At 41.1% G+C, this 16888-nt stretch overlaps 1 protein-coding gene across 2 annotated transcripts; it reads left to right on the forward strand.

Moving 5' to 3' along the window:
* The first annotated feature begins 1101 nt into the window (after positions 1-1101).
* LOC140493410 (uncharacterized) lies at positions 1102-15803 on the forward strand. Of its 2 annotated transcripts, XM_072591814.1 has the most exons (7): positions 1102-1211; positions 1552-1661; positions 4437-4533; positions 9006-9277; positions 11207-11262; positions 11418-11605; positions 14420-15803. In XM_072591814.1, the coding sequence occupies exons 3-7, from the start codon at positions 4443-4445 to the stop codon at positions 15436-15438; spliced, it is 1626 nt and encodes a 541-aa protein (XP_072447915.1). In that variant the 5' UTR covers positions 1102-1211; positions 1552-1661; positions 4437-4442; the 3' UTR covers positions 15439-15803. The 2 variants fall into 2 exon arrangements, with proteins under 2 accessions (XP_072447915.1, XP_072447916.1); XM_072591815.1 differs by lacking the exon at positions 1552-1661 and having other exon boundaries at positions 1166-1211.
* The last annotated feature ends 1085 nt before the right edge of the window (positions 15804-16888 follow it).

Consider the following 16888-nt stretch of genomic DNA (forward strand, 5'->3'; position numbering starts at 1 on the left):
CAGTGACAGCTATGTAAATATGTTTTGCACCCATTCCAGTTTAATAACATCTGTCCTATAGCAGGACAGCCAAAATTGTATGCAGTATTCCAAATGTGGCTTTACCAACACCTTGTACAGCCATAACATGCCGTCCTCATAACATACTCAGGGGATATATCAGAACATATAGAATTCAGATGACAAAGAAAAAATCCAAGTGAAGGAATCACTGTTCACACTTAACTAGAAAGTAAAAATATTAAAATAGGCATATAATGCAAAGGTGGTTAGTTGATCGGACAGAATGTTGAACAAAACACTGAATGGTAAAGGAGTATGAGAGAAAACTAGCTAAAATATAAAAATAGTACGATGAAGGCAAGCGTGTCAAATGCCTTGTTCACTATCCTGTCCGCCTGTGACGCCACTTTCAAGGAATTATGTACCTGCACCCCTTGGTCTCTTTCCAATCGACAACACTCCCCAGAGCCCCACCATTAACTGTGTAATTGCTGTCCTGGTTTGTTTTACCAAAATGCAAATACTATTTTTATATTTTAGCTAGTTTTCTCTCATACTCCTTTAACAATTCAGTTTTTTGTTCAACATTCTGTCCGATCCGCTAACCTGCCAACCACCTTTGCATTATATGCCTATCTTTGATATTTTTACTTTCTAGTGAAGTGTGAACAGTGATTCCTTCACTTGGATTTTTTCTTTATCATCTGAATTCTACAGGTTCTGAGACATATCCCCTGAGTACGTCCACCACTGCAATTCTATTGATTTATTCGTTGAAGCTAACTTCCCAGTTCACCTTAGCCAGCTCAGCTTTCATGTCATTATAATTTCTCTTATTTAAATTTAAAAATAATCTTGGACTCCCACTCTTTCTCAAAACGAATTTGTATTCAGATACACCTCCAAATTTAAAGACATTACCAGATGTGAATTTATTTCGGAACGAATGTGAAATCAGGTGAAAGTCCTATCTGCAATGATAGGAATGATATGAATTTCCCACATCCAAATTAACAATCACGCACAATATTCAATGCGCAAGCGCAGGTGGCGATGTGCCGCGCCGCCTTCTGGGAATTGTAGTTTCGCCTCCGTGCCCTAACGTATCCGCGGAATGTAACATCCCGCTGGGGAGGACTACAATCCTCAAAATGCTCCGCGGGGAAGCTTCCGTGACGGGAGGCCTTTGAAACCGAAGTGTGGGAGAGGTGAGCTTGTTCTTCGGAGATGTTTTAATGTAAATGTTGAATATTGAGTTGTATCAAGTCTGGAGAAGAAGGTTATTTTATCTCTTTAGAAGGCATCCTTGAAATAATGTTTATGTAAATAATAATAGATGATTCCTGGCAGTGAATCTGACACTGTCAATGCAGCTGTGCATTGTTTTGGTGTGAAGCCAGTTGGCTGAATGTGCTATCGAGGGATGCACAGAATGGACGCAGTACAATGCACATGATTACTAAACACTCGTGCTTATAAATTCAAATACATTCTGAGGGTGGAAACAAATATTTTACTGTAATATATCCTTCACATTCTGTCATTCAGGGTTTGTGTAAAATTGGAGGTCATGCCTGACAAATCTGTTGGAGAAGGTAACGACCAAGCTAGACAAAGGAGAGCCAGTGGATGTGACCAGTTTGGATTTCCACAATAAGGTGAGCCCATGGTGCTAAGGGCAAGGCATTGGCATTGGTATGGATAGAGGATTCGGCTGACTGGCAGAATGCAGAGAGTGGGGAAAAAGTTTGTTTTTCAGAATGGTAGCCGGTGACTGGTGTTATTCTGCAGGGGCCAGTGTTGTGACCACAATTATTTGTATTATACATGAATGATCTGGATGAAGGCACTAGGGACACTGTTGCTAAGTTTGCACAGGACACAAAGATAGGTGGAAGCTCAGGTAGTGTTGAGGAAGCAGGTAGGCTGCAGAAGGACTGGGATAGGCTAGGAGAGTCAGCAAAGAAGTGGCATTTGGAATGCAGTGTGGGAAAGTGTAAGTTTATGCACTTTGATCAGAAGAATAGACATGTAGACCATTTTCTCAATAGGGAAAAGCTTTGGACATCTGAGGCGCAAAAGGACTTGGGATTCCTAGTTCAGGATTCCCTTAAGGTTAACATGTAGATACAATGGCAGTTAGGAAGGCAAATGCAATGTCAGCATTCATTTCAAGAAGTCTAGAATACAGGAGCAGGGATGTACTGCTGAGGCAATGTAAGGCTCTGATCAGTCGACATTTGGAATATTGAGAGCAGTGTTGGGCTAGTATCTAAGGAAGGATGAGCTGGCCTTGGAGGAGGTCCAGAGGAGATTTATGAGAATGATCCTGGGGATGAAGGTCTTGTCTTTTGAGGAAGGGTCTGTACTTGATGGAGTTTAGAAAAATTGGGGGGAGGGGGGAGTCTGATTTGAAACTTACAGAATACTGAGAGGCCTGGATAGCGTGGATCTGGAGAAGATGTTTCCACTCGTAGGAAAGACTAGCACCCAAGGGCACTGCCTCAGAGTGACTGAGCTGAGGAGGAATTTCTTCAGTTAGAAGATGAAGCATCTGTGGAGACAAACATAGATTGGAGCTTGATTAGTAAGGGGATCAATGGTTATGGGAAGAAGACATGAGAGTAACATTACCGCCGTGATCGAGCGTACTTGATAGTCCAGATGGCCTGATTCTGCTTTTATATCTTATGATATTGCGGTATTTGCTGGTGGTTGTTTCACTATTCCCAGCTTGTGTTCTGTTGCCACTGCTCCCTTTTGAGATGTATTTGTTTATTTTCATTTTTTAATATCCTCGCTCCTGTCACACTGCTAACATATACGCTAAGTAGAACTTGCTCGGCAGGGCAGTAAGATTGAAATAGATAAATGGAAGGATTAGCAGAGATAAAGGAGCGGTAATTGACTCCAATGTGGATTTTTCTTAAAAAAAACCTTGCAGTATCTATGAGGATGGAAGGACAGTGAGAGGTCCACAATTTTGAGCTGGAGTTGGAAGTATTGTGTAGAGTCATTAAGAATGTAAACAGGAGGAAGAGAACTGACGGCAATCAGACACTTAGGAAGAAAAATAATAAAAGTCAGAGGGCTGTTGTTCCTTTTAAATTCACAGTCCACTGCAGCTTTTCTCTGTGACAAGCGCATAGGTTCACAAAGTGATCGGGTACGATTTCATTGATATTTAATTAATTGAAGACATTTTTATGGTACAGTATGTTGGGAGACTTATTTAAATGAATCTTGTTATTCTACATTTTAAGCTGGCTTATTGGTCTTAACAGTTGTCCTAGTGTAATCTTCCTTGTCTTAAATCACTGGAATACCTCTGCAATACACTATGACTTGGTCTCTTAACTGCCAAACATGTGAAACAATAAATAATAATAAATCATAAATGTTTAGTTATCAAGTTTGCCTTATGAGTAAGAAGTGAACAATAAATAGCTGTTATAAATTAGAAAAACTGGAAATACTGAACAGGTCTGATAAAAGATCATCAACTTGAAACATTAGAGATGCAGCCTTCCTTGCTGAATACTTCCAGCATTTTTTTTAATTTCAAATTTTCTCATTGTTTTACTACTTTTTTAATGAAAAGCTGTGGCTGCGACACTAAACTATACTAATCTTTTTTATGTGATGTTTGCATCCTTTCCTTGTATCCATGTCTGGTTTGACCGTGTCTAGCAGGAGGCATCATACAAATTCTCCATTTTGAATCAGTTAAGCTGAGAAATACTTTCCAGAAACTGATTCTGCGAATCAAGTGCATATTGAAACAAACTGCACTTGAACTGATTGGTTTGATCCCTCTCTCTATCCTGTGGAAACTTTGCTGAAACAACATTTCAGTGAGTGGCTAATGTAGATTTAGATTTGGGTTTTATTATCACGCATACTCAAGTGCAGATTACAAGAGTACAGTGAAAACTGTGCAATGTCACCATATGTAGCACCATCTTGGGTACAAAGTACCAAGGTATAAAATCTTAGTTACAGAAGTAGAAAAATAAATAAAAAATACGTTTAAAGAGTTCAGCACTGCATTCTTTTTTAGTGTAAAAGTGGAAAAAGTGAGAAATAAAGTTAAAAATGGATGAGCCAGACTAAGAGGAGGACACGTAGAAGTTAGATAAAAAGCTGAAGAGCATTCAGTGAATGACCAGTTATATTGCATAACATAGGAAAAGAGAGGATTGTTGGCTGGGATCTTCGGACCATGGTTTTTTCATCGAGCTGTGTATATAGGAAAGTAGCCGACTGGGATTCACCTTGTTTGCAAGCTTGGATATAATCCTCTGTAGCAAACGGAAGTCACAGGTCAACATTCAATAGTGGAAGGCAGGTTGGTTGTTTCTCAGTGTTCCTTCAATGCTTTTCTGCGAAATGTTTATGGTTATTAGAAGATTCAAATCTTTTATTTTCTGCAGGTTTTCATGCTCCAGTTTCTAAAAAGAAAAGCCTACGTCATGTCAAAGGAAATAGAAGTACACACTGAAACATCAAAGCCAGAGAAGGAACGGCTGTGTATGTATCAATAGTGACTTCTCTTTCAGGATCTGGTATGCTGAGATCTCAGAATTGTACACTAGACTTTACTCGCATTGCTTTTTAACATCAGTAAACCTGGAGTGAGCTTTGGGCTTAGTGTTAGCATTCCAGCATGTGAGTCAAATGCAACAGTTTATCTCTTGCTACAGACAATTCAAGCTAGACCACTGGCTATTAATTCTGGACCAACATCCAGCAGTACCAATATACTACTGATCAACAATAGAATGCAGAATCATTCTTCAGATTTCTTCAGTTCAAATAACCTAACTTTGAGACTCAATGAGGTATTGAACTGCTTGTTGTACATGGAAAATCCAGGTTTTGTCTATAGTCTTTGCGCTAGATTATATCAACTTTGTTGATAGTAGAAACATCACTGTTAGTGTCAGCAACCTGATCTGTAGAAAGGAAAAGGGAATTCTAATTGGGATTACCTCTCCACAACATTAGCTAGTGATTCTCTTTTGAAAAGTGCATCCACTTCATAAGGACACATAGTCAGCCAACTACACCTGAATGAGACGTAGACTGAGTGTGGCAGTGAACTTGGTTCATGTGGGAACAGACGGGCATTTCTTTGACTGCAGAGTAGAATCTCATGAGAGTAAAGTGTGAACAGATAGCAGTCATGGTCAACGTTGGTGGGTATAAAGCGGGATGTCCTGCAGTCAGAATTGAGAGAGCTAAGTAGAAAATTAGCAAGCAGACCTCAAAAGCAGTTGTTTCTGGATTACTTCTAGTGCTATGCACAAATTAGTATTAGTATTAGTATAGGAGGATATGACTGTGGCTGGAAAGCTGATACAGGAGGGAGGGCTTTAGATTCTTGGGACACGTGGAAAAGATGGGACCTTTACAGGTCTCATAGCTTGCACCTGGACAGAATTGGGACGGAATTCCTTACAGGGTGTTTTGTTTGAGCTATTGGGACAAGCAAAATCTAATTTAGCATTTTTGAATTAAGAGATTATATCAGAGGGGAGTACCATACTCTGAAACAATATCACATGCTAGTGGGGTCAGGGTAAGACAGAAAGTGATGAAGTCTAAATTAAGATTACAGTACATGTATGGCAAGGCATGGGGAGTGTGCTAAGTAAGATGAGTGAGTTGCAGATGCAGATTGCCAAGTGAATATATAATTGTGTGTCAATAACTGAGACCTGACTCAAGAAATGGCAGGATACTCAGAAGTAAAAATGGAAACTGCAGAGACCCTGGCAATAATTTTGCAGTTTTCCTTATACTCTGAGATGCTAGAGGCCTGGAGAAATGCAAACATTAAACTTTTGTTCATAAAAAAAGTAAGGATAAGACCAGCAAATTCAGATCAGTCAATTTAACTTCAGTGATTGGGAGACTTCAAGAATCAATGATTTGTGACAGAATTTGTGAATAAATGCTATTTAATTAAGGAGAACCACCATGGATGTTAACAGAAAGGGTTAATCAGGGCATTGCTGTTGATGATCTTCCAAGTGGCATTTGAAACAGAACTGCGCAAAAGACTGGAGCAAAGTTTGAGCTCATGGAACAAAAGGGGCAATAGTAACATGAACAGGAAGTTGGCTGTGTGATGGGAAAATGGGAAAGAGTGTAGCTTGGGGAAGATTTGTAGTGGAGATTCCTGGGGCCAATGTGGACACGCCTGCCTTTTCTGATGATATTACTTATGTAGACCTTGGGCAACAGGGCACAGTTTCAAACTATGTAACGTGGAAGCATTGTAAATTATGATGTGAATGGTATAGAATTTCAAAAGGATTTAGTCAGGTTGGAGGATAGTTGGTAGAAGTAATTCAATGTAGAGAAGTGTGAAGATTTTGGAAAGAACACAGAGAGACCACCTAAGATAAAAGGTACAACTCTAAAAGGTATACAGGAGCAGAGGGACCTGGGTGTAGATGTGCCTAAATGTGGCAAGTTAGAGGCAGCAGTTAATAAAGCACACAGCATCCTCAGCTTTAGTAATAGGGCTATAGAGTACAAGAGAAAGGAGGACTGGATGAACGTGGGTAATTAGATTAGATTACTTACAGTGTGGAAACAGGCCCTTCGGCCCAACAAGTCCACATTGACCCTCCGAAGAGCAACCCACCCAGACCCAGTCCTCAACATTTACCCCTTCACCTAACACACCTAACCTGCACATTTTTGGACTGTGGGAGGAAACCGGAGCACCCAGAGGAAACCCACGCAGACACGGGGAGAATGTGCAAACTCCACACAGACAGTTGCCTGAGGTGGGAATTGAAACCGGGTCTCTGGCGCTGTGAGGCAGCAGTGCTAACCACTGTGCCACCGCGTCGCCCATAATATACTAGTTTGGCTTCAGTTAAAGCATTGTATCCACTTCTGGGCGCTGCACTTGAGTAAGGATGTGAAGGCATTGGAGAGAATGTAGAAGACACTTAGAAGAATGGTTTTATGAATAAAGTATTTACTTATAAAAATCAAGAGAGAAGTTGAGAGTGTCTTTCTTTGACAAAAGAAGGCCAACAGGAAATCTGATTGATGTATTCAAAATCTGGACAACATAAACAGAGAGAAAAGGTTTAATTATATAAGGTTTAAATAAGATGGCATAGATTTAACTGTTTAGTAAAAGAAGCAAAAGTAATTGGAAGAGAAACCTTTTCACACCCTGATTGGTTAGGGTCTGGAATTCACTGCCAGGCAGGTTCCATTGAGGCATTTGAAAGGGAATAGATGGTTTGAAATTAAAGGATGTGCAAGGTTATGGAGAAAATCAGAGGAATGGTGTGAGGTGCGATACTCTTACTCTGAGAGAGCCACAGTGCATTCAGTGGCTGCCTTCTGTGTGGTACCAATTCTATGATTTAGTGTATAGTTTGTGTAAGAGCAGAATCATACTCTGTACTTGATTGATATCTGTGCTGGAGGCTCATGCCTTCATGTTGTTTTATCCATTTGTGAGATGTGGCCATTGCTGACTGGGCCAGCATTTATTGCCTGTCCCTAGTTTCCTTTGAGAAGGTGGTGTGAGCCGCTGCCTTGAACTGCTGCAGTCCACCTGCTGTGGGTTGACCCACAATGCCGTTAGAAAATTCCAGGAATTTGACCCAGCGACAGTGAAAGAATGGTGATATACAGGTACTTACAAGTCAAGATGGTGAATGGCTTGGAAGGAACTTGCAGGTGGTGGTGTTCCCATTTATCTGCTGCCCTTGTCCATCTATATGGAAGTGGCCGAGGGTTTGGAAGGTGCTGTCTAAAGGTCTTGTGTGAATTTCTGCAGTGCATCTTGTAGATAGTACACAATGTTGCTCCTGAGCGTCAATGAAGGAGGGAGTGGATGCCTGTGGAAGTAGTGCCAATCAATGTTCTGCTTTGTCCTCGATGCTGCTAAGCTTCTTGAGTGTTGTTAGAATTGCATTCGTCCAGGCAAGTGGGGATTATTCATCACACTCCTGACTTATGCTTTGTACATGGTGTACAAGTTTTGGGGAGTCAGGATGAGTTACTTGCCACAATATTCCTAGCTTCTGACCTTCTCCTGTTGCCACTTTGTTTATGTGGTGAGTCCAGTTAAGTTTCTGGTCAGTGATAACTCCCAGGATCTTGATCGTGGGGAATTCAGTGATGGTAACATCATTTGAATGTCAAGGGGCGGTGGTTAGATTATCTCTTTATTAGTGATGTTCGTAGACTGGCATTTGTGTGATGCAAATGTTACTTGCTACTTGTTAACCCAAGCCTGGATATTGGCCAGATCCTGCTGTATTTGAGCATGGACTGCTTCAGTATCTGAGAAGTCACAAACGGTGCTGAACATTGTGCAATCATTGGCGAATATCCCCACTTCTGACCTTATGATGGAGGGAAGGTCATTGACGACGCAGAAGAAAATGGTTGAGCCTGGATCCTACTCTGAGGAACTCCTGCAGAGATGTCATTGAGCTGTGATGAATGACCTCCAACATTGTGACCATTTCCTATATGCCAGGTATGACTCTAACCACTGGAGAGTTTGCTCCTGGATACCCATTGATTCTAATTTTGATAGGGCTCCTTGATGTCACACTTAGTCAAATGCAGCATTGATGTCAAGGCTGTCATTCTCACCTCACCTCTGGAATTCAGCTCTTTTGTCCATATTTGAACCAAGGCTGTATAAGGATATAAACGGTGACTCATTGGTAATATAATGGAAGGTCTATTGTCATTGGGTGAAATGGTATTATAGGGAGGTTGGTTGCTGTTGTCCGTTAGGGAGATGGTTGGCGGATTCACCTGAATGAAATGATTCACAGTCATTGCTCCAATTATATAGTCATTGGATAAACTGAAAGAATAGTTTTTATTTTAAAAGACTGAATATATGAGCACTATTTCTGTATTAGAAATTCATTTATGAAAATTCTACACTTTACTGTGAAGGTTGCTTGCTTGTAAAAATGCATTTTATTTTTTCTGTCTTCTAGTTTGTGAAGACTGTCAGGAATACTTTGTCGGTACATGTCCTGTACATGCATCTCCATTGTTTATCAAAGATTGCCCCATGGCCCATGGGATACCTTATCAGACACTGAATTCACTTCCATATGGATTGGCATTGGGCCCTTCTGAGGATCCCAACCAAGGACTAGGAGTTTGGTGCACCATGAAGACAATACCTAAAGGAGCTATCTTTGGTCCTATGCGCGGAGGTGGTTTTGATAATGAATCTAAAGGATCTGCTCTGCATTCTTGGCTAGTAAGTTTTTTGATGATGTAGAAACATGAAATTTTTCTTACCTAGCAAACAAATGTGTTCACATTTCATCTGGGCATCACTGATCCATTCACGTCTTTTTGACTCGAGTACAGGTGTACTGCTGTTGTGCCTTTGCCAAAGATGGGCTCTTGGAGTTGTGTCTGATGAAGGGCTTTTACCCGAAACGTTGATTTTACTGCTCCTTGGATGCTGCCTGAACTGCTGTGCTTTTCCAGCACCACTCTAATCTAGACTCTGGTTTCCAGCATCTGCAGTCATTGTTTTTACCACTTGGAGTTGTGTAAGAGTTGCCCAGAGACTAGTCATCTTATGATTTTCCTTCTTCCTTTGATTAAACAATGGGCAAGCGTCTCTTATTATTTGCTTTGCTGCGTGTGGGATTTAAAAATCCCTTAGTGGGGAAAATGGTGTATCCGACTCAATTTAAGAAAGTCTGTCTTTCTTCTGTGTGTAAGGAGACAGCACTGACTGACCCCAAATTCTTTGTGTTACTCTTGAATAGGCCTCCGAGAAGGGCAAAATAAGTGATTGTCCTTGAAGTATTCCATGCTGTTATAGCAGCATGCACTGATGATCAAGTCGCACTATTGATATAATTTTGCTAATCTGTTTAGCAAAATGGCCAATTGCTTCTCCTTAGTAAAACTACCAATGTTTAAAAAAAATGTCCACCAGGCTTCTTTCATGAACTGAAAGTAATCAATTTTTTAATGAAAAACAATTTCTTCTTTAAGCAAGTGATAAACTCTGGTTCACACCTATGTCCACTTAGTCTCATGCACATGCAACCGAGTCAGACAAGTCTGTAGAAATTATAGGAAAAGACAAATAGGGAACTCCTGTGAGCCAAAGGTCTGGAAATAAAAGATAAAATGCTTTGATCTCTCACCTTTGCTCAACAAAACTGACTGCAGGTAGCTGTGGATTAATGACAATTGGCCAGTTTTGATCTAATCGACTATGATTAGAATTGTTTAGAATTGATCATAGTCTGCTCCTTCAACTTTTACCTGGGAGGCAGAAACATTAGTATTTGGAAACTTGTCAAATTCCCAAGAAATTCTAGGCCACAGGATTTTAGGACAGAGACTGCAGCTTCTGGGGTGTCTCTTCATTGACTGCTAGGCCTGAAAAACAGAATTCTGAACCACAGAAGGCTGCTTGACAACCAGCTGCCTAGTTCTCCAAAAGTTATATTTTTTTTTACAATACTTATGAAAGTAAATTGCATTTCTTATCTCGGTGAACTTTGCTTAGCAGGTTCTCTAAAGTCAAATGACTTTTTTTTAAAAAAGAAACAGAAAGTACAACTGTCCAAATTCAACTGTCCTCTGTTTCCCAAATGCATATTTGTTTTAGAGTATTCCCAACAATCCTTCAGTGTGGACATTGCGTGGCTTCAGCCCTATCATGGCATTGTTGAGAATAGGACCTCACTATCCAGAGAAGCATGTTCTATGTTATGCTCCAACTAAAGCTCATTCAGAGTTTCAATATGTTGGAATATTGCATCTTGATTAGAGTGATGCTGGAAAAGCGCAGCAGTTCAGGCACATCCGAGGAGCAGGAAAATCGACGTTTCGGGCAAAAGCCCTTCATCAGCCCAATTCCTGATGAAGGGCTTTTGCCCAAAACGTCAATTTACCTGCTCCTCGGATGCTGCCTGAACTGCTGTGCTTTTCCAGCACCACTCTAATCTAGAATCTGGTTTCCAGCATCTGCAGTCCTTGTTTTTACCATATTGCATCTTGATGCTACTCCAGGTATTTTTACTTTTCTATATTATTTATCTATATTATCTAACTTCTATATTATCTATATTATCTAACTATGATTAGAATTGTTTAGAATTGATCATAGTCTTATTTTCTTTTTATTTTCTTTTCATATTATTTTCTTTTAATGTAGAAGCACCACGTTGTGTCAAAATGTAAGATTAAGGAGTCTGAATCAAACTGGATGAGGTAGGATATGGAGAACATTTTATGATATTTTGTGCATTGCATGTATTCAGCTTTGTCAGACTGCAGTCTCTTAGTGTTAGTTTCCTCCTCTCTTTGACATATTTGTACTGAAACCTTTTCTGCATTTTCAGTGATTGTAATCTTTGACTTTTCAGATATACCAACTCTGCAAGGAATAGTACTGAGCAAAATGCAGTTCCCTTCTTGTACAAGGATCTGGTGTACCTCCGTGTATGCAAGTCTATAGAGCCGGGATCGGCATTGCTGGTGTGGTTTGATGATGTTAATAAAAATGAGGCCTTGGAGAGTGTATCAAAGACCAGGGATTCCAAAGTGGAGGGCAGTAAGTAAATGGTTTTAATGGAATTTTGAGCAATACGGTGGCTCAGTGGTTAGCACTGCTGCCTCTCAGTGGTTCGATTCCAGCCTTGGGTGACTTGTCTGTGTGTAGTTTGCACATTCTCCCCATGTCTGCATGGGTTTCCTCCAGTTTCTTCCCACACTCCAAAGATGCCTGGGGGTTAGGTGGATTAGCCATGGGAAATACAGGGTTACAGGGACAGGATTAGTAGGTGGGATGCTGTTTGGAGGGTGGGTGTTTACTCGATGGGCCAAATGACCACACTCTGGGGATTCTATGATTCTATTCCATGAATAGATGTGGAGGGGAAAGGCTTAGTGTTTTCTGCGATCAAAATTGTTTGGGAGATTCATTTCTTTTGTCTACATGTTAACAAAGCTATCCTTAGTAGCCACACACACAGACGACAAGCAACATGAATTCAACTGGGACAACACTACCATTATAGGGCAAGCCAAACAGAGAACAGCCAGGGAATTCCTAGAGACATGGCACTCATCCACAGACCCAATCAACAAACACATCGACCTGGACCCAATATACCGGCCACTACAGCGGACAGCTCGAACTGACAACCGGAAGCGGCAGAGACAGGCCACAATAAATGCCGGACGAAACAGCACAGAAGCGCTTCACAGGAGGCTCCCAAGCACTGAGGATGTCACCTAGACAGGGGACGAAACGTTTGCAAGACAAATTCCCAGCTCGGCGAACAGAACCACAACAACGAGCACCCGAGCTACTAATCTTCTCCCAAACGTTAACAAAGACAGTTAGGCCAAGGTAGCGAACACAAAATGTTGATGACTTAAACCTCTTCCATGCTGTAATTTAAATTTGGTGTCTTCTGTATGTCAAATTTGCAATGTTATCTGACATCTGGCACTTACTGCCTTCTGATATTGAATTTGGAATGAGACAAAGTGTCAGCCTTGTCTCAATGGCAGTGTTTTGTGGATGAAAGTCCCACTGCAGAAATTTAAACACTCTTCACTGCAGTACCAAGGGAGTGGGGCAGTGTTGGTTTTGCTGTCTGCTCTCTCAAAAGTATATAGAACATTCCACAGTACTATAACAAAGAAGATCAGAAAGGTGTTGGCCATTGTCTTGTCCAGAATCCATTCCTCAGCCAACATCACTGAAACTTATTATCAGGTCAATGTTCCTTTTTGTGGGACCTTATATGCAAATTGGCTGCTGGATTTCTCCACATTACATCACTGACTATATTTAAATTATTTCATTGGTTTTGAAGTGTTTTGTGATGTGCTGAAGTACTGTATAAATGTAAACCCTTTGGTTTTCACTGAAGTAGTGAATATGTTAACTTTTTCAACCAGCCCTTAATGGCTTTTCTTTTTGACCTCTCATGGGATGTGGGCTTCACAGGCTGGGCCAGCATTTATTACCTGTCCCTAGTTGCCCCTTGTAAAGGCAGTGATAAATTGCCTTCTTGACCATTTGTAGTCCCTATGCTGTAGGTTAACCCGCACTACTGTTAGGGAGGGAAGTCAAGGACTTTGACCCAGTGACAGTGAAGGAATGACAATCTATTTCCAAGTCAGGACATTGAGTGACTTAGAGGGGAACTGGCAGGTGGTTGGGCCTGATTTTAATGCTTTGTGGAATCAATCTGTTGTGTGTGCACTGTTCTGTGCAGTTTTTGTCTACACCCCATGATGTAGTGACTCAGTAATCTGGTCTTCATGCCTGTGCAAGATTTTTCACTAAGTATCTGGATTATTCCACTCACTAGCTCTTTCCCTTGGCCCTGTTCATTATTCCCCTTCAATTAATAATATAGTTCACTTTTAAAACATACTATTGAATCTTCTCTTTATACTATTTTGGGAAGTGCATTCCAGGTCATGGAATTCCATAACACAGTAAAAAAAGACACTGATTTAAAAAGTGTTTCCTCCAGATACTTCTGGGTCTTTTGCCAATCTGTGTTTTCTGAATATCAACCCTCTGCTACTAGAACAGATTTTTCCTATTTAATCCATTAAAACCCGAATGATTCTCAATAACTTTGACGAATCTCCTCCAAAGGTTCTCTGCAGTAAAGACAGCAAGCTAGTCTATTTGTCATGCTATTGTGTAAGTGTAGTATGAACCTTAGACTATCTTGAATTTACCCTATGTCTGATCCCTTCCACTTTTGAATGTGTTTATTTCTGTTGTGCTATTTGTCTCTTCCAGTTACCTGTATTCCTTGTTTCTCCTCTGTATTGTAGCTTTCTGGTCCCAAACAGTGCAAATTCAATTTACAATAATTCCTCCACAGCATTCCCAAACATTGTGAGTACCAGCAGATATCCATTTAAAGAGAGAAAATCTGCAGAAACATTTCCTGATGTGTTCCTGAAACTGAATAAAGGAACAGATAATTGAGAAGTAACCTAATCCAGTTTTTAAAAATAATAGAATGATTTGATAGGGCAGGTTTAGATATTCTCGATTCCCCAGACATGGAAGTAGTTTAAATGATATAATTGTTAAAAAAAGAGTCAGGAGGGAAACCTGAAAGTAATTTTTCACCGAGGGTAATGGAAATCTTGGATACTTTCTCTAAAAAAGGTGGATTGCTGAGATAGTTGAAGTTTGCAAGGCTGAGACTGAGAGCAAAGGTATCAAGACATGTGGAGCAAAGGCAGTGAGTGAGGAAGAACTATTGATCAGATATGATTTATGGAAAAAATGAGGTGAAGTGGATGAGAGGTTGACATCTGCTCCAATGTTCCTATGAAAATGATACTTGAAAATAACTTTTTTTTTTGTTTGCTGTGTGTCCAGATCTGAATGTTTTGGTGTTGGATGTCGGTGAAGAAGTTCAAGAGGACGAGACAGCGATTGCCCTTGCACATGAAGCTGGGAGTGTGATGAGCCGAGGAGAAGATTCACAGTCCCAGGGTGGTAAGAAGGTGTACAAATGCGGACAGTGCCCTTACAGTACGAGCCGCCGGGGCCATTTCTTTGACCATTGCCGGACCCACACCTCAATGCGACCCTTCACATGCGAGCTTTGTGGTAAGTCCTTCAAGCGGCTCCAACACCTCAAGCTGCACATGGACTACCACCGAAATGAGCGGCCCCACAAGTGTGCGGAGTGTGAGAAGGCCTTTGTGCAACCAGGGGATCTCCGCATCCACGTACGCATCCACAGCGGGGAGAAACCCCACGTGTGCCTAATCTGTGCGAAGCGTTTTGCTCAGATGGCCAACCTTCGGGCACACCAGAAGATCCACCTGAAAGGAAAAACTCATGTTTGCGTGATGTGCAACAAGTCGTACAAACAGCCCTCTGGCCTCCAGCTCCATCTCCAGACACACCAGGGCCTTGGGGGTTTGGAGTGCCCTGAATGTGGCAAGCAGTTCAAAGGTAGTGGTGAGCTGCACCGACACTTACGAGTTCACACGGGTGAAAGGCCCTATAAGTGCCCAGACTGCAGTAAATCATTCACTCGGGCAGCTTACCTGGATACCCACCGCTATACCCACACAGGGGTCAAGCAGTACTTGTGCAGTGAGTGCGGAAAGGGCTTCAATGACTTTGCCTGTTTCCAGGCACACCTGAGGGCGCACAGAGGTGAGAAACCATATGCCTGCAGTTACTGCAATAAGGGCTACACCCTGCTGAAGGAGATGAAAAAACATCAACGAATTCACACTGGAGAGCGGCCCTTTGCTTGCAGCAAATGTGGAAAGACCTTTAGGGTCTCTCAGCACCTGAGGAAGCATCTCAATGTACACAGGAAGAGAGATGCTAAAGTACAGCTATGCTCAGAGATAGAGCTCAGTGTACAAGAAACCTAGTATAACCTCAGAGGCATTTTAACCATACCCCTTCTCTTTCAACGACCCAGAATTTTGTGCCCTTAAAGCATGGCTTTGTGAGTCAAGCAGCTGAGGAAAAAAAATGTAGCTGCACGTTGTTCCCTGAAGTTTTCCACCTGTAAATCATTGTGACTGGGGATCTTTCATGTTTCACTTCAGGGCCAGTGCCTGGGAGACATGGTGTCACAGATATCCAACTACAATCCCACACAGTCACTGTCAACCCAGAGGAAAAGGCAGCAATAATTGTTATTTGTGCACTTGGCAACCGACGTAGAATTATTAAATTGTGATGCATGAATGGCATGTAAAGAATTTTTTTAAAAATGAATTTTAATTTTGAAGCTTTTGGTTTAAAATTCTTCAGAATTTTCTTTGTGTCTTCCACCCTCCCTCTTCACTGGCCACTGTAGCTCTCCACTGAACCACAGCATCTTGTCTGAAGTTATCTCTTCATTGAGGTTGCACATCTCCATGCTGTGTGATTTATTGTTTGTGTTCTTCTGAAGAATGCAGATAGGACACTTGCTGAACTCCATAGATCAACCCAGCATCTTCCGAAACTGAGCTGCTGCTATCCACAGGTAATGGGCTTGGAGAGTGTTGGAATGAGGTGTTAGTTGCCTAGCAGTCAGCATGCTTCCTGAGACATTAGTCTAAGAAACTGACGGTTTATCATCTCCTGATATATGTGTGAAGTATAATAATACATGCCAATAAATTTCAAGAACTGGCAAAAACAATTGCTGGGAAGATGGAGATTTTATTTTAAAGCAGCAAATTATGATCTAGAATGTATGGGCTGAAACGATGGTGGAAGTAGATTCAGTAGTGACTTTCAAAAGGGTAAACTTTGAAAAAGAGAAGTTTGGAGGACTGTGGGGAAAATAGTAGAAAGAATGAAACTTTTTGGGTAGTCTGTCTTTTCACTGGCTATATGATGGGCATATAGCCTTCTTTTGTGCAGTATTATTCTATCCATTTGCCAGGCTTGTTGGAGAGGACAAGAACAGACGATATGAGAAACAAAGTTTGTTTTTAAAAGCACAAAATAAAAGTTTTGTTTGGCATGCCAACACATTTCATACAATGTGCAGTCTTGGATGTGATTTTAACACAACCTTAATCCAATACTGAATTACTAATGGTCATTATTATCACCCATGGCTTAATTGATAGCTCTGACTTGAGCACAGAAATCGAAGCTCACACTTCAATGCAGCATCCATGGAACTGTCAGTGCAACATCTCATCTTAAATGGGTGACCAATGAGTCTGGCCTCTTGAATACACATAAAATGATCCTATGGCACCATTTGAGAACCAGTGTGGCAGTTCTTCTTAGTGCCCTTGGCAACAGTTCTACAGTTCTGTCATAGGTAACATCTGAAACAAGATCTACATTTCGAAAGCATTTAGTTGGCTGCAG

Source organism: Chiloscyllium punctatum, chromosome 22, assembly GCF_047496795.1.
Source record: "Chiloscyllium punctatum isolate Juve2018m chromosome 22, sChiPun1.3, whole genome shotgun sequence".
Classification (NCBI taxonomy): Eukaryota; Metazoa; Chordata; class Chondrichthyes; order Orectolobiformes; family Hemiscylliidae; genus Chiloscyllium; species Chiloscyllium punctatum.